We start from the raw sequence: 20,773 nt of genomic DNA, 5'->3' as shown, positions 1-20,773 counted from the left end.
TAATTATTTTTACGACTCGGTCTTGTGGTCCCGAAACCACTTCCCGACTAGGGTCAATTTTGGGCTGTCACACAAACCCAACAAATTAAACCTAGCCCAAAAAAAAATAAAAAAACAGAAACCCTAAGAAAACAGAAACCCTAAGAGCCTCCCTAGACTTCAGCCGCACGCCCAGCAGCAGTTCTCCTTGCGCTCCGCAGATCGCGCCGCTCGCGTGCCTCCATCGCAGCACGTCGGTTCCCACGTTACTACAGTCGTCGCACACGCATACCTGTCATGAAAATCATGACCCACGAACAGTAGAGATAACAGGAAATATAACAAAAAATTAGATTTTGTTATTTTTTTATTTTTTATTTTCTTCTCTAAGATTCGGTTATAAAAACCGATTTGAAACACTTTGTAAAGGGGGGGATTGGAGTGTAAAAGGGATCGAAAGGAAATATTGAAAGAACAGATTTGGAAATTTTTGGAATAAAAAAGGTCTTTTTTATTTTTTTTTCAGTTCATCATTCTTAGTGATTCGTTTTTTTATTATTTTATTTTATTTTTGCTTAAGATATAAAGAAAAGAGGAGAAAACTTACCTTTTTTCGTTGGAGTTGTCGGATCGTCGCCGCGATCGGAGCTCTGGTATGAGGGCCGACGAACGGCGGCGCTAAGGGGCTAGGGCTAAAAAACCCTAGCAGAGAGTATTTGGGTGTTTTTATTTTTTTTTCTTTTATTCTGCGGTAAATAGATTTTTAGAAAAAAACTGCTTTAAATAGCAGAGTAAAACGGCGCCATTTTACCCAGGCATGACCCGCGCGGTGACCCAACCCAGAGGGGAGGATCCGCACGTTCTGGCTAAAGGGGAAATTGCGCATTCAGGCCCTCCTGTTTGTGGCTCATTGCAATCAAACCTGTTTTGCTTCTTTTTAAATTGAACCACTTATTTTATTTTTGTTTCAATTCGGACCTTCGATGCGCAGCGTTTTGGAAGGCGGGAATAATTTCCCCTTTGGTCCTCCGCTGTCGTGCGCGCATTCAATTCAGTCCTATCTTCAAATTTATTTCAAATCCGCCTCACTTTTTCTTTTTATTTCAATTTAGTCCATTATTATTATTATTATTATTATTATTTATCATTATATCATTATTATTACATTGTTTAGTATCATTATTACCACTGTATTTACTATACATATACACGCATATTTTTTATATATGATATATGTGCTCTTTTTAATATATACTTTTAAGTTTTTTTAAATTTGCATATATTTTATGCATACATACTCTTTTTATTTTACTCTCCTATTTTTTCATACTTTATACTTTATACATTTATATATGTTTTATAACATGTGCATTAAATATATGCGTACGCATATTTGCAAATTTACTTGTATATTATACTTGTATATATATTTGTAAATATTTATACCTATATATTTTAAATTAAAGTATTTGTTTCATGTTATACATTAACTTTTTAACATGCCTTTTAGAAAATATATATTTTGGTTGCGTCAAAGAATTAAAATCATCATATTTTACAAATTTCCAAAATATTTGGCATTCATGATTCTCAAGAAAGATCGTGTCCTAACTTACTGGATGGCGATTATTTTTCGATGAATTTAGAAAGCCAAGTATTTGTTTTGCAATAAATTCAAAAATTTCAAATAAAAGCTTATTCTCGGGAATTCAAAATGTTGGGTCCTAACTTACTGGTCATTACATTTTATTATCTCGAAATAAGAATTTCAAAAACAAAAGGCAATATTCGGGTATTTTTAAGATTTAAAAATATTGTGCCCTAACTCACTGGGTGTGGTGTTTTATTTCTTTGAAATAAGAATGTCTTATTATTTTGATTCATTCACGAGTTTAAAGTTTTCTTTTAAAATCTTTTTAAATTTTCGACACCAAGACATTAAATAATCAATTTGGTACCAATTTTGGGCGTTATGAGGGTGCTAACCCTTCCTCGTGCGTAACTGACTCCCGAACCTATTTTCTCAAATTTCGTAGACCAAAATTATTTTTAAGGTGAGCCGATCACACCTCAATTAAGGATCGGTGGCGACTCCAGTTTTATTTTTAAAGTCGACAACTAAAATTTTGTTTTCAAAAGACAGTTTCGACAGTAACGAAAGGCTAACCATGCATTTTCATGTATTATTTTTGGTGACCAAAATAGGAACGACTCTTATTTAGAGTGACTAATAGGGTGGTTTACTTTAATTTTAGAGTAACCAAAATATAAATGACACCTATTTAGAGTGACTAAAATAAAAAATACATAGTCAACATTCCATTATCATTTAATAATAGAGTGACAATTTGATTAATTTCTTTTTTGAGTGACCAAATTATCAAAAAAAGAAAAACAGAGTTGACCAAAATAGGAACGACCCTTAATTAGAGAGACTAACAGGGTAATTTATCCAATTTTTATACTCCACAAGCGGATTAAGAGTGTGACTTGTATTCTATAGGGTACAATAAAAAATGAAAAAAGATAATATAAAAACAAATCAATCAATCACTTGTCATATTTTTAACCATGTTGAGCCTAAGAACTCTACAAGCCATATATCAAATAATTACTGGCAGTTTAATGTTGAAGATTTAATTTAAGAACTATCTTATCAAAACTCAACTCATTAGTACAAGGCAATGTTCGATTATTTTTATTTTTGTATTTTAAAACTAAAAGTAATAATAATTTAATTTAATTTTTTAATTATTATTACAATTTATTGTTCTTATTTTTTTTACCTATTTTAGTCCTACAGTGAATTTAAAATAAAAAAAATAGTTGCAGAAATATAAATAAATAATAATAATCCTCAAAAGAATAAACCACTAAATATATGTTTTTCTTTTTTTATCAAAAGCTTTGACTTAATTTAAATAAATAATAATAATAATAATTGTATGTACGTAGGTGTGCATGTACTACTTTAACCAATTAATCTCTACTAGAAATCTTATCATATATGTGTATGAGTGTAAAAATTGTAAATTTAGAATATAAGTATATGTTTAAAAATAACGAACAATAAATGTATTATTTGAAAGTAATAAATAATAACATATAAAATATGTATGATGTTAAAATGAAAAAAAGTTAGATTAAAATTGTTTATCATGGTGTTGTCATCAATCTTGAGTCGATGTCGAGTTAACTTGTGACATCAACTCAATCAAATGTATTAATATATAATTGATGGAGGTAATAAAGTGTGCATAATAAAAATTAAAATGTATAAAAATATTAAAATAAAGCTTTAATTAAGCAATAAATTAAAGGTTTTACTAATATAATTGGTTTGAGTCCAAGTCTCATATTTTTTTGATGACCTAATTAGCAGTGACATCAACTTAGTAAACCACTTAATAAATAATATAGATATGTATAAGAAACATCAGCTTTTTTTCGAAAAGAGAAAAATATAGAAATTAAGGAGTAAATGAAACATTCTTCATCTTATTACCTAATCTTAACTCACAATTTGATTGGAAAAGTGTTGGTTTTTGGTTGATTAAATCAAGTCATGCTCTATAACTACTGCACCTACTATTCATTACGCAAATATATATATATATATATTTTAAAATTTAATTTTTATTTAATTGGATACTTGAATTGTGAAAATGTATAAAAAAAATTTTAACTGTTAATCGTTAAAATTAAATACCCTAATTTTTTTCTCCAGTTAAGCTCATCATGTGTTACGTCGTGACTGTGACATGTGACAAAAGTGATAAAAATAAAAATCAATAAAAATTATTAAAAAATTACAAAATATTAAGAATATAAAAATACAGAAAATAAAAATATTTTTTAAATTTATAAATATTATAAAAATAAAAATATAGAAAACTATAGAAATAAAAATCATAAAAAATTATAACAGTTGTAAAAAATTTATAAAAAATCGTAAAAATATAAAATTGTAAAAGATATAAAATTTTATAAAAAAATAATATCTAGCACATTACGAGTAGAGTATAGTAATATTTTACAAGGGTATAGTGTTTTTCTATATTTTTATAAATTTTATTTATTTTTATTTTTTACTATCTTTGTCACGTGTCATAACCACAGTATGACATGTGGTGATTTTGCCTAAAAAAAGAAAAAAAAAACTAGAGACTATTAATTTTAACAGTCAGAGAGTTTTTTTAATGGATTTTGACAATTTAAGCAACTAACCAAGTGCAAAATAAAAACAAAATGTTTTTAAAAAAAAGTTCAAAAAAATTTTAGACCCCTAAGTTTATGTTTTTAAAAAAAAATTATTGCTTGGTGAATATAAAAAGTCAAGCATAAAACAACTTGCTTAGAAAAGTAATGTAATTTTAATGTGTTCTAGAAAAAAAAAAGAAATTCTACGTGTTGTTTAAATAGCCCATGGTTATTCTAAAAAATGAACAATAGGAACAAAATTACTGTCTACTTTCTCAATCCATCCACTGATTTCCTAATTTTTTCTATTCTTCATTTTTCATGCACTGGTTTGTTGCCTTCGGAAATCAAATTAATTTATTTAGGTATAATGATCTTTTAGCCCTCTAATTTTATAAAAATAATTATTTTAACCTTCAATTTAATTTTTCATCTTTTTAGTCATTAAACTTGCGTTTTTTGTCAAATCACCCCAAAATGAATAAAAAAAGTTAATATTTTTTAACTTTTCTAATGTGTCATATACGTAGATTACTACTTGGATGACACATCAATATTCAATTAATTTTTTAAAATTTTAAAAATTCAAAAAAAATCTATTTTTAAAAATTAAAATTATTAAAAGTATTAAAAGTATAAAAAATATAAAAATATTTTTAAATTTTAAAAAATTAATTAAATGTTAACATGTCATCGACTTGTATATCATATCAACAAAGTTAACAAATATTAACTTTTTTTATCCAATTTGAGGTGATTTGACAAAAAAATAAAAATTTAAAAATAAAAAAGAAATGGAAACAATATTTTTTTTGTAAAGTTGTGGGTTAAAATATTATGTCATTTATTTATTTATGGGCTGGTTTGATGCCTTGGATATGATTGGTAGTATTCATTCATTTATTTATTTATGTCATTTATTTTTCACAAGTTATCTAACCTTGACCTTGTTGCTTTTATAATTCTTTAACAACACTTTTTTTTAGATGTGAAAAATATATAGTTATGTTAAATTTTTAAGAGTTAATTGAACTAGGTATCCTTAAACTTGATTTTCATTTTAAATTAGTCTTAAATTTTAAAATATTTTAATTACGTCTTCAAACTATCAATGTTGTATCAATTAGGTCCTTTTATTATTAAAATTGTTTATTTAACTATTAAATGACACGTCAAATCTTACGTGACATAATTTAAAATAAAATTTTGAAGAAAAGTAAAACATTCCCGCATAACTTTTAAAAGTTAAAAATAAAAATAAAGTAAAATCGAAAAAAGAGAAAGTGAACTATAAAGCTTTTATAAAAGTTTCGAAAACCTCAAAACTAAAGTTTTTACAATATCCATTTTATAATATTAATTTTTCTTTAAAATTTTCATTTAAAAATATGTCACATGTGATCTAGCGTCTCATTTAATGGTTAAATTAATGATTTTAGTAATGGAAGGACCTTATTGATATAACCTCGATAGTTTAAAGATGTAATTAGAATATTTTAAAGTTTAAAGACCGATTTAAAATAAAGGTTATAGTTCGAGGATGTATAATAAAATTAAGAGAAAAAATGCATATATTTAGAAAAAACATATAAATGACATAATTTTTAAAAGTTAGAAAATTGAATTTAAACCATATTTTAAATAGAGAAAAGAATAATATATCATAATTTATATTGTTATATAAATATATTATTGAGTTCAGTTTGTTTCATCACACCATCTTGGGTTTTTTATTAAATATTGCAAAAATGAAAAAAATTAAACCAGTGGTTTTGGGATTATTTTTTAAAATATGTATATTTTTAGAGCTAGTTCAATATAAATGGCGTCAAGGTCTTTCATTTTTTTTATAAGAATCCTTGAAGAATCTAAAGTTCAATCACTTGGTTATGATGATATTTTTTTTGTCAAAATTAAGATGTTCATCGTCGATAATGATGACTAACCCCCTCATGTCAGTAACAGTAATGATGATAAGACCTAACATTGATCTAAAAAACTCAACTGTGTCAAGATACTATTACAGCATGTTTGGTTGGCATGAATAGCCATTCCATTCCTTGCCTATTCCCGCGTTACAGTAATTACAGCCCTATTCCACCATTTGGTTCACCATTTATTGATTCGGGGGTTTTGCTATTACACCCTTATTCCCTCAGTAGCTGTAATAGGTATTTAGGGTTCTTAGCTTAGAATAGCTATTCACCGTTTTCTTCTTCACATTTTGAGACCAAAATAGCCTGCCTTCTTCTCCCCAAAAATTTCCCATCGATTTCATATCCCCAAATCAAGCCAAATCGATTCGCCTTCATCTTCTTCCAGCTAAAGGTCTTAGCTTTGGCTTCGGCTTCTCCTCCATGCTTACGTTTCTCTTCATTCACTTCTATCATTTTATTTCAAGTATTTTTTAATTATTTACTTATCTTTTTTTTCAGATTAAATTTCATTTTGTTTTTTTATTTCATGATTCTATTTTTAATCCCCAATTTCACCATTTTTTTTATTTTTTGTTCATTCATTGTTTAATCCTTTTTTTCTTCTTTTTAAAAATTATCCCTTAAAGTTTTCGATATTGGAAGTTTTCGTAAATTTGATGGAAACCTAGAACATTAAATGAGTTTTTGTTGGAATGAGAAAAGAAAGATTAAATTTTGGAAGCTTTGAAGCATGCTATATTTAGAGATATGTAGGTAAAACTAATGGTATTTAATTCAATAATCTGTGAAAGAATCGAATCGAGAAGGATATTAGAAAATATGGTGGGATTGATTTGTCTCTTTTTAATTGTAGAACTTGTAGTATAAAGATGTGAGGAAAAGAATGATTAATGAGACTGTGAGAAATGAAGATGACCAGGGACACAGAAATGAAGATAATGAAGATGACCGAAAAACCATAGATCATAACCAGGGACACAGAAATGAAGTTAATCAGGGGAAGTGCAATTTAGATGATTCTATCCTAAGTAGATGTGAACAAGGTGGCACCTCTAGCATGGGTGACAAAATTTCTCTTGGTGAAGATATGTTGTGTATTGATATAATAGATCAATCATCTGATCTTGATGGTAAAGTAGAGAAGAGGTTGAATGACATGGTTGCTATTCATGTGAGTACAAGTCTTGGAAAGTTGTGTTATTTATTAGGATTTAAAGGATTTTCTTGTTATTTTTTAACTGCAGTTCCACTGCATGGTAGTGGAAGCATCACTTGCCACATAATTTGCTTTCAAAATCTAGTTGATATCATCTTTATCATAATTTTGATGAAGCCATTGTGTTTTTAGTTAGGATTTGCCCATGTTTCTTTTTCTCCCTACGCATTGAAAAAAAGTACGTGCTTAACATGTTTAATTTAATTGATCAGTGTAATTTTTTGAGAATTTATTACCAAACTTTCTGATGAATGTCATGAAATTTAGTTGAGTTGGTTTATGCTTTTGGTACACAATACTTTGGGAATGGAAAATTTTCTATTTATCACATGCTAAATTTAACTCCTTTGATATATTTTCTTCACATGAATTTAGCATTTGTAGTGTTTAGTAAGTTGGCACTGCTTGAGGTGTTCCAAGGTTTGCCACTACCTTATATGGATGTAACTAATAAAGGCAAAATTCTATTTGTGCATATGGATGTGATTTCTTGACCTTTAACCCAATAACAATGGGTTGGGTGAGAATTGACATTGCTAATTTGGTGATTTGCATTGTGCAGCATGTACCCAAAATTAATGGAGTAATACCATCAGTTGATGAAGAGACATCTGACCATCAAAGGCTGCTTGATAGGTTTGGCTTGAAATTTTCCTTTATATAGCTAATGGCATCTTGGTCTATTTTTTTTATTCTGTTATTTTGTGGCAAATAACTTTATCACCCTAGTTCTCCACTGTTGTTGTTGGGGGGGCTTTGCACCTTTTTCTTTTTTTCTTTTTCAAAGTACAGTGATAAATTACTTGTTTAGGAGTTTTTTCTTGTAAATTTGTAAAATATTTGAACTCTTGTATTGGGATCCATTTTGGTAAAGTAGTTGCTCTTTTTTCCCTGGGATCCATTTTGGTAAAGTAATTGCTTTTTTTTTCCCTTTCCTCAACTGTTTTTCAACAGTATCTTTAGCCAAAATATTATCTGATTGAGTTGTTTTACCAAAATGCATCTCCACTTCTCCCTTTTCTTAAAAGAAATACTTTTGCAGTAATGTTATTTGGTTATATTCTTCCTTCTTATGAATGTTTGATTTTAATAGCATTTTAAATTTAGGACTAATTATTTTATCATTCAGGTTACAGTTGTATGGTCTGGTTGAGAATAAGGTTCAAGGTGATGGTAACTGTCAGGTTGGTTTTTACTTTATTTCTCTAATAAAAAGATACGTCATATGCACAAGTATTTTCTCTTCTGAATTTGTGAGATATAGATACTAACACATTGGTTGGAAGCCGCATTAATTAGGCATAAACACATTGGACGAAGGTACTACTGAAAACGTTTTGTGCTAATACCATGAATGTGTTGAGACACTTTACTGTTTATAATCTTCATGGTAGTTCTATAGTGTCTGCATAGTATTATTTCAGGATGGTGGAAATCATGTCTTCTAGAAATCACCTTACTGTTCACAAGTTAGTGGACAGTATTCAAATGCCAACAGTTTGACCCTGAATTTGTACAGACTTCTAAAATAATGAAAATGGGGAAACATCATTTTCGTTTGTCTTCCTCTGATTCTAAAATAATGAAAATGAGGAAACATCATTTTAGGAAGAATGTGATGGGGAGAGTGAAGGCAATGGGAGGCTTGAAGGTAACCAACTTGGCATTTGGTGGAAACAAGATGTTTGTAACCCGAAAGGATCAGTAAGCTATTGAGGTTTGGCAAGGTTCAACCAGAGGGTTTTGATCCTTTGGCTAGCTGTTGTAATTGTAGGACAGTGTTGCATCTTGTAATTGTTTTATGGCTATTGATTTGATTCTTGGTGATCGAATTCATTATATCAAACAATAGATTTTTTTAATTAAATATTGAATTATTAACAAGAAGATGCAAGCCTTTTATGTTAACTGAATTGCCACTATTGTTGTTGCGTTTGTGATTGCCCTAGGATCTTCTTTCTTGGTTTTGTTGTAACCAATCTCAGCTTCTGTCTAAATATTATATGATGTTTCGCTAAGCCCCGGAGGATGAGTTTTATGCAAAATATAATTCTCAAGTTATGTTAATATATAAATATTATGTTTATGCAAAATATAATTCTCAAATTATTTATTACTTCTAATATTTTTTTATTGTAGAATAATTAAATTATTTGTTTTACTAATGATATTTTAGCACATTAAATATGTATTGCGGTTTAAAAATAATAAAGTAGATTATATATTATTTTTATATTATTATATATTATAATTTTAGTAAATTCATATAAGAATAATTATATTAAGAATTTTATTAAATTATATATTTTTATTAAATTATATTTAATAATAATTATGTTAAAATATGATTAAATTATTTATTATTTATATTAATAATCTTATTAAAATTTAATAACAATAACAATAATCATCTTCCTAAAAAAATTCTGCTAAGTGTATTCTAGTCATTTTAGTTTTTTTCCTTATGCTATTACAACATCATTCCATTCAACCAAACACAAGAATACTATTACAGTTCTATTCCATTCCATTCAACCAAACAATTGAATTATTATTAAGTTCTATTCCATTACAGTTCTATTCAATTACAGCTCTATTCCATTACAGCGAACCAAATGTGCCCTTAATATATTTTTTAATGAAGGAATCTTATAGTTAGCCAATATGGATTTGACTCGAGATATCATGAGTGTTGAGGTTAGGCCTTTTCTCTAACAGTGTTTTGAAACATATTTGGCTTGAAATATAGCTTGACTTTGACATGAACACTTACAGGTGTTAAGATCATGCTTCTTATTTTGCTCGTTCCCTTTCTCCTCTATATGTTTTACAAAACCTTCACTAAAAATTTACTCTCAAAATTAGTCTTATAATCTAAAAACCTAAAGGGTGTGCTTGGTTAGATGGAAAAGTGGAGGGATGGAACGAAGGAATGGAAAAGTGGGAAGAAAATAAATTTTGAGTGTAATTGGTAGAGAAGAAAAGTAAGGAAAGAAAATAGGAGGGATGACTATTTTCCACCTTAATGTATAAAAATCAATCTATCCAAATTGGAATGATGAGATAAGAAAAAATGAGAAAAAGATGTATGTTAGTTCAAAATTATAAATTGTTCAAATGTTTTATTTTCTTCACTCCCATTTTTCAATTCAACCAAGCAATGGATGAAAATAATAATACTTTTTCTTTTCATTTTTTCATCTTTCCTACCAAAACATATATGGAAAGAAAAATTATATTTTCCATCTTTCTATTTTCCTACCCCTTCATTTTTTCATTTTTCCAATTTTCTTTTCACTCTGAGCAAAGTTTAAAGCCATTTCAATTACTTTCAAATTTTATTACAAGTCATTTTATCATGTAAGTGTTTTTTTTTTCTATTTTTATATTATTAGTGTTATTAAATTTGTCATAAGTTATTAAAATTCTTCAATTTGTATATATTAGTAAATGAAAAATCTCTTGATAGTAAATTTGTAAGTGTTTTTGGCTAATATTATGTTATGGGGAGGGACCCACTTACACTAGTATAAAATTAATTTTTATACTCTCTCATATCTCTTTGTACAATTAATATTTTAACAATCCAATTGTTGAATTTATAAATATAATTGTACTTGTCATGCATGTAAGTTTTCGAACCGATCTACTATTTCTATCATATCAATCTAAAATACTGTAACACCCAGTCTCCTAATAACATGGAAATTTAGGTTAATTAAGTGACTAAATTGAAAGAGACTACAATTTGGCGGCCTCTATTGGAAGAAACGGGAAAGCTGGAAACTGAGTAGTCATGGAAGGTTTCGCATAGAGCAGACTTCACGAGGATGGAGTAGGAAAAGCAGGGAAACCAACAAGCTGGTAATGTTCTTAACCCTTCTATGTACGTAAGAGAGGTAAATATGGTTAAGGACTTTTAGAACCATTTTAGGGGTTCTGCATGCTTATAAAAGTTTAAGGTTTTAAGATGTAGCGTAAGTTAACTAGTAGGTTTTTGGTTGTAAGCTGCTGCTTAGAGAATGAAAGCTCTAGTATTTGAGAAAAGGAATAAGTTGTAGAAACAATGAAGTCTCAGATGAGTTTCAGACTCCAAACCTGCTGTTATGGTTTATGTTGTCTAAGTATGCTATGTTTGCATAAGCATGAAATATGATGATATGAGCATGTATTGCATGACTATGGGATAAACCTCAAGGGGATAGATGAAGTTAGGATGGAAAATGAGAAATGAACCTTTAGATACCGCATCGGGCAAAACTTCGAACCTTGCAAGGGGAATATTGCGGTCTTTGAACATTAATGTTAGGTGGTGTAAAAGAGGTAATGGGAGGAGGATTCGAAAAATGAAATCATGAAAAGGTATTTACTACAATGGCGGTATCAACTGGTCCTTTAGGGCGACACCGTGATGATGGTATATGGCGTAAGACCAAAGACGAAAGAGGCTATGACAATATGGTATGAAGTATACAGCATGAGACTATGGATGAAAGATGTCATCGCGACATGGTATAATGTATAAGGTATACAGTGTAAGACCATAAATGAAAAATGCTGTGGCAACCATGTATGATGAGTAAGACCATGGATGAAAGACTCTATGGCATCCATAGAAATAGTCCGTTGGGACAGTAACATAGAACAGAGATAGTCTATTAGGACAGTAAACATAGAACAGAGATAAAGTCCACTGGGACAATAAACACGGGGTAAGCCCGATGGGAATGAGAAAGAGTTAAAAGAAAGAAATAAGGATAGATATGAAAGCTAATTAGGCTTGGGCAAAGACTCAACAAGAATTAGAGAAAGATAGGTCATGTGAGAGCTGGCTTGTTCATAGAAATGAAAAAGAGAAATTATTTGAGCATCATAAAAATTGAACCGATATGGAAAGCCACCAAAAAGGAGCTCAATGAAAATATACGCGAGAAGTAAGTTTCGTGTGAGGGATGATAATTCTACTCCCAAGATAAGGATTCTGTCCAATAGACGGAATGTCTGTTAAAACTATTCCACTTTGAGGAAAGTCTATTGTGGGTACACCACCGCAATGATAGCCCATAGGGAGGAAACAAGCAAGTAGGATGGCAGACTCATATAGCCATAAGACAATAAGTTAGTTGTTCATTACGTGGACAAGTGAACTTCTAGGTTAGTCATGTGCATAAGGCGGATTACTGAAAGTAATTCTCCATTGTGAACTTTAAGGTGGAATTAGAACGGGTTCATCAGATTAGGGAGTCATGATAAAAGTCAGCCCAAAACAAAAACGTCAACAAGTCCTTCGGGACTTGAGTAAGGTAGGAAGGGGTCCGCCATAGGATTGGTTCAACCATGGAAGGCTGTCAAGATAGGTAGGACCTAATAAACCTTGGGCGAAAAGACAAGAGAGCACTACCATAGAGGTACAAGATAAGAAAACATGTGTATAACCAAGTAGGTTGGAGGTCAACGAACACCCTGTACGTGGGTGTAACAAAGGAATGAGATACAAAAAGTGAGGATCAAACACGCTGATGTGGCGAGGTGTCTAAGATACAATCAAATTAATATTCCAACTAGGTAAAGTCTTATAGTTAGCAATGTAGCGTAGAAGATCGGGTGGAGTTTGTAGCACCCCTAACCCGTATCCGTTACTAGAATAAGGTTACGAGAATGCTACAACAATTTAACAAGTAAAATCATGATCATTTCGATATAATTTCTCAAATACAATAAAGTAATTGAATTATGATAATAACTTGTATTTACGAGTCTTAAATCGAGCCCTAGGGACTAAAGAATTAATCTTAAAACCCTCAGGGACTAATTTGAAACAAATTAGGAAATTTTAGAAAAATATGAAAAATTTCAAAAATAGGGAACACATGGCCGTGTAGAATGCCCCAGGCCATGTAACTTTTGAAATAAGGACACACGGTCGTGTCCCTGCCCATGTAACTCACTGAGTTAGGCTACACGGTCATGTCGCAGGCCGTGTGCTAGGTCGTATAACACATTGACTTAATACACATGTCCGTGTCTCAGACCGTGTGTGGCACACGACCAAGTGACACAGGCGTGTCCCAGGCCGTGTGCACCTAATTGAACCTTAAACATCAAGTTTACCATTTCAAGATTTCTTGGATCCTAAGTAATCCATTTACCAGCTATTAGACCTATTCAAAATGACATTAATCAAGCTCAAATCATGCTAAATCAACCATCTTAAGTATCTAACCAATGTACGCTCATTGGTACCACAAGTATACACACTTATACAATAATATAAATCATCAACCAAAAAATATCAATTTACACAACTTAACTTCTAACCAATATGCCTATCATAGGCACCTCAAATCACAACAAATCAAATAGACTTTTTAGTCACACATATACTACAAGTTAATATCAAAAACACCTTCCATCATTCATAATTCATAACAAGTCATTAATTAAACATTTTTCAAGTAAACATCAAGAACTTTGTAGTGATACTCATGTTACCAACTTGCACTTAGGATCACTCTTTACATATATACATACCAAAACAAAAATAATGACAAAACAAGCCTATTACATGCCATATAATCCAAAATAAACGTTCATAATCTATTGAATCAGATGGATTGTGTGACTTGAGTGTTGATCCAGTCGTCCAACCTTCAAAAGTATCTACAAGAAACATAAATTAACACAAGTAAGCTTATTGAAGCTTAGTAAGTTCGATGTACGAAAATGATAAATCTTACCGAATTAAATATAACAATTCAATAAAAAATAAATCGAAATCAGGGTATACATCCGCCCCCATAACACGCCAAATCAGGGTAATAAAACACGAAAGTTCACAACAAATGTTGAACCTTGGTATACTCAGGAAAAATGTATAAAGCTCTCCCCATCAATCTCCATTCCAAATTCGCATAACACTCCATCATTCAATTGTACTCTATCTCGCGTTTATCCGACCCAATCATCGATATCAATTACATTTTCCCCAAACAATTCACATCATCAATAGTATAATTTATATCCACTATTTCATATCAAGTCATCATACAATTCATATAAATATTAAATTACAATCTGTACGAACTTACCTAGACTGAGTTGTAATGGTTGCAGAAGTTTAGGGACTATTCCATAATTTTTCCTTTTCTACGTAAATCAATAGGGTCTTGATATGCAATGTTTTGAACTTGGTCGATTCTCCAAGCTTAAGAAACCATGGCTATTCAGTTTTAACATGAAAAATTAAAGAAGAAGATGATTTCACGTTTTGTTTTTTTATTTAATGATTATTTACGTTTTTAACATTTAAAATCAACTAAAATTTCAACAAAAACCATACTAGACCTTCCACTTAATTAATATAAGGTCTAATTGCCTTATTGGCCTTCCCACATTTAATAATTAAGCCATTTGATCATCTAATTGCAATAATCAACAAATTTTATATCTTTTTCAATTTAGTTCTTTTTCATTAATTAACTACCTAAATGTTAAAATTTCTTAACCAAATTTTAACACGACTCTAATGCCTCTGTTAATATTCTATAAATAATATTTATGGGTTGACACAACGAAAATTTATGGTCCCGAAACCACTATTCTGTCACCACTAAAAAATAGGCTGTTACAAAGTCCGATGCCCTAATAACGAATACACGCCTTGAACAAGTAGGTAATAAATTTATATTTAGTCATTTTATATTTGTTATCCTTGTATGATAGGGTTTAATGTATAGGGCAGTAAATAAAATCATTAAGTTCATTTAAACTTACAGTAGTTTACACGGTGTTCGCAGAACTTGTGAGGTTGGTCGAGGACTTTGAGGTGAGACCAAGCCAGATGGAGTGGAGATCAAGGATCGTTGTTGGACCAAGTCGTGCACTTGGAAGGGGGTACTATTGGAGGCTTTATCTCAATTTCAACAACAATGAAGCCATTTAGCATCCCTAGAATTTGGATTCTTAGAATGGATAGTCCTTAGTTAAATTTTAAAGAATTTCATTGTAAACAAATAGGTCGATTACTGATAGAAAATTTTAGGGACTAAACATACAAGGGCTTAAGGCCTTAATTGTAAGGATTGTTATTTTTAAATTTCATTATTGGATAATTGTACTTTTAGTCTGTTATTGACAATTAAGTTAGCTAAAATTAAGTATAAGTCCATTTGTGACGCTCTATACTCGGATTCGAAGAACGGGTCAGGCGTGGGGTGTTACAAATTGAGTGGTATCAAAAGATAGGATTAGTAAGTCCTCTAACCTAGAAGATTTGAAAGGAATTACCCTTATTTACATGGTGATCGAATTGGCTAAGTCCTTCAAGTCCTCAATGTGGTTAAAATATTATATGCAGTATATGGAAGCATGCGCCTAGATTGGCGAATTGAAAGGTAAGCATCAATAATTGAATGTAAGAAATATACATAGACAATATAATTGAGAAAATGCAATAGTAGAAATTTCAGTAAATGTATATTGAAAGGATACAAGGAAAACTATAAATAAGTACTAGTAGATAAATGTAGAATAGGAAAAATACATCGATTAAAAGTGTAAACATTAGAGAAGGACAATTTTATTAGATGAAAAGTACAAGAGCTATAGTATTATTAGTAGCCAAGTAGGCAACCGTGTCGATGATATCTTACTTCTTGGCTGGTTTTTGAGAAAAAGTAGGAACGACCTCGCTAATCTTTAGGGATGTATAACCCAATGATGGCATTAGCAATCCTATGGGAAGAGCATATGATTTGGATTGGAAAAATGGCATAGCGATAAATATATTAGGCCGTGGTACTAGAGCCTACCAAGGAAGACCCTTGTGTCGGGTTTGGTAAGGGGATAGATAAACCCTTGGTAGGAAAGACAAAGAGGAGATAAGTGATGCTAAAATAATCTCTCTTCGATGTTACAGAAGCAGCTACAACGAATTAGGTACTAGAGAGAAATCTCTCTAGTTCTTGAAAAGGGCTCTTTCCATGTTCTAGGCTAACTAGAAGTAAAGTCCATATATAATCCCCTATGATAGAACTTCTTCTCCAGAAGAGGATGAGAAAACCAATGGAGGTGCATGGTCGACACTTGCCTCGATTCAAGTAAGGTTGGGAAAACAGATTTCTTAGAGGAATATGTAAACCCCCATATAGTATTAGGTTGTTAGATTAGGAAGAACATAGGTGGAGGAAATCAGTTCTAGAAAAAAAAACTTTGATATTAGAAGTAGCAGGGAAAACTACACTCTAGTATTTTATTTAAGTAAGAAAGGAAAGATTGGAGAACAGAACTGAAGGATAGTGGGAAGATTAAGAAGGCTAAGGGCTTGTAGACTTTTGCATTGCCTTCTATGTTTAGGGTTATTTATAGTTGAAAGGAGAGCATGAGAAGTTATGGAAATTTAATGAGTAATGAGAAACCGTTCAAACCCACCAATAATGGTAAGACATTTGTTAGCATTGGAGAAGGAAACGTCTTTTGGAAGTCCCAAGACAAGAATAGTTGCCAACTGTTACCCATTAGAGTATAACCTCCTAAGAAGGAAGAACTAGACATAAGGTTGTTTAGTAACAACCCACTTTTAGTAAGATAGAAAGCATTTGTTATCATTAGAGTAAGAGTTCGAAGTCAGAGTAGTCACTTTGACACTTACGCTGAAATAGTAGTAAAAGATGTGTCACAGGCGAGCTTAGCTGCTTAGTGATGTGAAATAATCAACCTATCAGATGGGTAATGTTAGAGTACAAGTAAAACTAGGGAATTTCGAAACATCCCGCCAGGAATGGAACAAATTTTAAGTCAAGTGATGCCTATTTTCTAGCATCTGCTGAAGCTAGAAGATTGAAGAAAGGATTATGGATCATAGTAGTGCAGCGAAAGGATCAAAATTGCCAATGAGATGACAACCAAGAATTGCTAGGGTTAAGGATTCGCACAATGGGCAGAGTTAAAGCGTAAGCAAAATTTAAGATTTGCGGAAGTATCTGCCAATGATGAAGACAAAAAGTTAGTGGGCAGGCGGTGTTCACCAGAGAATGCCTACCAAATTATGATAGCAAAGAAATGTTATGGAGAGAAAGGTACCCCATAATGGAGTAACTAAGAGTTCACCAAGAAGTTGATACTCCAATCACACTAAGTAAGAAGAATCCGCCAAACGGGAGGAGCTAAAAAGAAATGAGAATGTACCAAAAGGGAATCAAGTTAAGAGAATTGGTGAGGATAATAGATGAGTGGTTATGCGAACCATATGATAATAAGAATGATGAAAGGTTATCTAAGTCCACTTTTAAGGTTGGTGTGATAAGAAATTTTAGGGACAAAATGTTTTTAGAGGGGAGGAGTTGTAATACCTGTTCTCCTAATAACTTGAAAATTTAGGTTAATTAAGCAACTAAATTAAATGAGACCCCAAGATGGCGGCCTCTATTGGAAGAAAAGGGAAAGTTAGAAACTAAATTGGACATGATTGAGATCCAATCCTGGTTTGGTTAAAAGGAACCACCCGATGTCAATGTGGGAGACATAATAATTGTGAATGCACAGTTCTTCTAAGTTTGGTAATAGCACAGGAAAGGTTATTAATAGTTGGGAAATGACTTCTTAGGAAGAGCTCACATCGACAGGAAGGTTTGGCTCCTTGATGTCAGCTCTTCGCCACTTGATGATTTTCTTCCTGATTTGTTTCATTTATCCTGTTCTTCATCTTCTTTGGTAGCTCAAAGAAGGAAAAGTCATGAAAGGTTCCGCATGGAAAAGACTTCATGAGAATGCAGTTGGAAAAGTAGGGAAATGAGCAAGCTGGTAATGTTCTTAACCCTTCTGTGTACGTAAGATAGGTAAATATGGTTATAGAGCTTCAGAACCATTTTAGGGGTTCTGCATGCTTATAAAACTTTAAGCTTTTAAGATGTAACGTAAGTTAACAATTAGGTTTTTGGTTGTAAGCTATTGTCTAGAGAATGAAAGCTCTAGTATTCGATAGAAGGAATAAACTGTGGAAACGATGAAGTCTTAGGTGAGTTTCAGCCTCTAAACATGCTATTATGGTTTATGTTGTCTGAGTATGCCATGTTTACATAAGCATGAAATATGATGATATAAGCATGCATTGCATGACTGTGTGATAAACCTCAAGGGGATAGATGAATTTAGGATGGAAAATGATGAGTGAATCTTTAGATACTGCCTCAAACGAGGCTCCGGACATTGCGGAGAGAACATAGTGGTGTTCGAGTATCAAGGTTAGGTGATCTTAAGGAGGTAATGGGAGGAAGATTTGGAGAATAAAATCATGGAAATGTATTTATTGCAACGATATTATCGGTTATATGACGTAAGACCATAGGTGAAAGAGGCAATGATAGTTTGGTATAAAGTGCGTAGCATAAGACTATAGATGAAAGATGGCATGATGGCATGATACAAAGTATAAGGTATACGATGTAAGACCATAGATGAAAGATACTATGGCAGCCAAGAATTATGAGTAAGACAATGGATGAAAGACTCCATGGCATCATGAGGTAATACGATAGGATGGTGAAGCAGTATAAGACCATGGATGGTAGACTCCATGGCATCCACAAAGATAGTTTGTTGGGACAGTAAACATAGAACAAAGATAAAGTCGTTTGGGACAATAAACATGGGGTAAGTCTAATAGGATGCAGAGAACGAGGAATAGTTAAAATAAAGAAGTAAGGATAAATATGAAAGCCAATGAGGCTTGGGTGAAGACCTAACAAGAATTAGATGAAGATAGGTCGTGCGAGAGCTAGCTTGTTCATAGAAATAAAAAAGAGAAATTATTCGAGGACCGCAAGCAATAATCCAAAATGGAGAGCCACCATGAAAAAGCTTAATTAAACTATACATAATAAGCAAGTCTTTTGAGAGGGATGGGAATTCCACTCCTAAGATAAGGATTCTGTCCAAAAGACAAAATGTTTGTTAAAACTATTCCTTTTTGAGAAAATTGTATTGTGGGTACACCACCACAATGATATTCTGTAAAGAGGAAATAAGTAAGTAAGATGGCATACTCATATAGCCATAGGACGATAAGTTAGTTGTTTATTATGTGGACAGGTGAAGTCTCAAGTTAGTGGTCTGCATAAGGCGGATTACTGAAAGTAATTCCTCATTGCGAACTTTAAGGTGAAATTAGAACAAGTTCATCAAATTGGCAAGTCATGATGACGGTCAGCACGATATGAAAATGTCAACAAGTCCTTCAAGACTAGAGTAAAGTAGGAGGGGGTTTGCCACATGATTGGTTTGACCATGGAAGTCCACCGAGATAGGTACAACTTAAGAACCCTTGGCGAAAAGACAAGAAAATATTACCACTGAGATACAATATGAGAAAAAAGGCGTATAGCCAAGTAGGTTAAAGGTTAACGAACACCCTGTATGTGGGTATAGCAAAGGAATGAGAGACAAAAAGTAAGGATCAGACTCACTGATGTGGAGAGGTGTCTAGGGTACGATCAAATGGAGAGTCCAACTAGGGGAAAGTCCTAGAGTGAGCCGTGTAGTATTTTCATATAACAAATACTCGCCTTTGTTGGATCTGGTGCCCTAAGTGTAGTATTTTCATATAAGTATAGTTGTAATTTTTTTGAACAGATTGGTTAATAAAATTAATCATAAATTACATTAATACTTTGTATATGGTCCTCAAATGATTTTTGCATGCAAAGCAAAATGGAAGCAAATGTTTCTCACTAGTTGTCTAATGTTTAATGAATACTAAGCGGTATTACGTGGTCAAATCGTAGTGCAGAAAGACAACTTATATTAGTAGAACTTAAATATGTTTTTAGTCTAATCAAAAACGAGCAAACCGATTAGAAGACTAATATGTTGCCTATCAAGTCTAATTCAGAGATGCCTTGTCTTAGGCATCGTAGAAGATGACTCCCAAAAGATAGAGACATAAATGTGATTGATTGGATTGGCAGTATATCGAACATGACCCAAGTAGAATAGTCCTAAATTTATTTATGGTTTTATTCACATGTGACGTTCATAGTGTGACATATCTAAATCCTGAATGGATGGTAGACTATGTATGCATGGCTTGTACACTTTGATGTAAGTAAAAACCCGAGTTCAAATAAATAAGGAACCGAAAGTTGGTGCGTTGGGTGTATTACTTCTGCAATATGTAGTGTCTTTCACAATAGCGAAATTCATAGCCCAAAACATGGGTAAATGATATCCTCTCATTGGCATTAACATGATTGATGAAAAGTAAACGTGCCACGTTGGGGAGAGCTTAGTCACGATACTATAGTGGAATGACTTTGTGACTAAATGAGTTCATAATTAATAGGTGAAAGGTCGAAAGTTAATTATAAATCATTTGAGCCTCAAATACATATACCCAATCAGTCCCTCCGCTAGCTCGTTGAAACCAAAAAATGAATTTCGTGTTTGA

General features: G+C 31.7%; 1 protein-coding gene across 1 annotated transcript; it reads left to right on the top strand.

The window, feature by feature from the left end:
- Positions 1-6,996: 6,996 nt before the first annotated feature.
- Positions 6,997-8,033, top strand: LOC121221150 (OVARIAN TUMOR DOMAIN-containing deubiquitinating enzyme 9-like). Its single transcript, XM_041101725.1, has 2 exons — positions 6,997-7,287; positions 7,895-8,033. Exons 1-2 carry the CDS (start codon positions 7,000-7,002, stop codon positions 7,994-7,996), a joined length of 390 nt encoding a protein of 129 aa, XP_040957659.1. The 5' UTR covers positions 6,997-6,999; the 3' UTR covers positions 7,997-8,033.
- The last annotated feature ends 12,740 nt before the right edge of the window (positions 8,034-20,773 follow it).

The sequence above is a fragment of the Gossypium hirsutum genome, chromosome D09, assembly GCF_007990345.1.
Source record: "Gossypium hirsutum isolate 1008001.06 chromosome D09, Gossypium_hirsutum_v2.1, whole genome shotgun sequence".
Classification (NCBI taxonomy): domain Eukaryota; kingdom Viridiplantae; phylum Streptophyta; class Magnoliopsida; order Malvales; family Malvaceae; genus Gossypium; species Gossypium hirsutum.
This window is presented reverse-complemented; position numbering and strand designations above follow the sequence as displayed.

Excerpts from the sequence above, each read along its gene's own strand:
- LOC121221150 (XM_041101725.1), top strand. The coding sequence starts at position 7,000 with ATGATTAATGAGACTGTGAGAAATGAAGATGACCAGGGACACAGAAAT. Across the intron at positions 7,288-7,894 it reads ATGACATGGTTGCTATTCAT|CATGTACCCAAAATTAATGG; the intron begins GTGAGTACAAGT and ends TGCATTGTGCAG.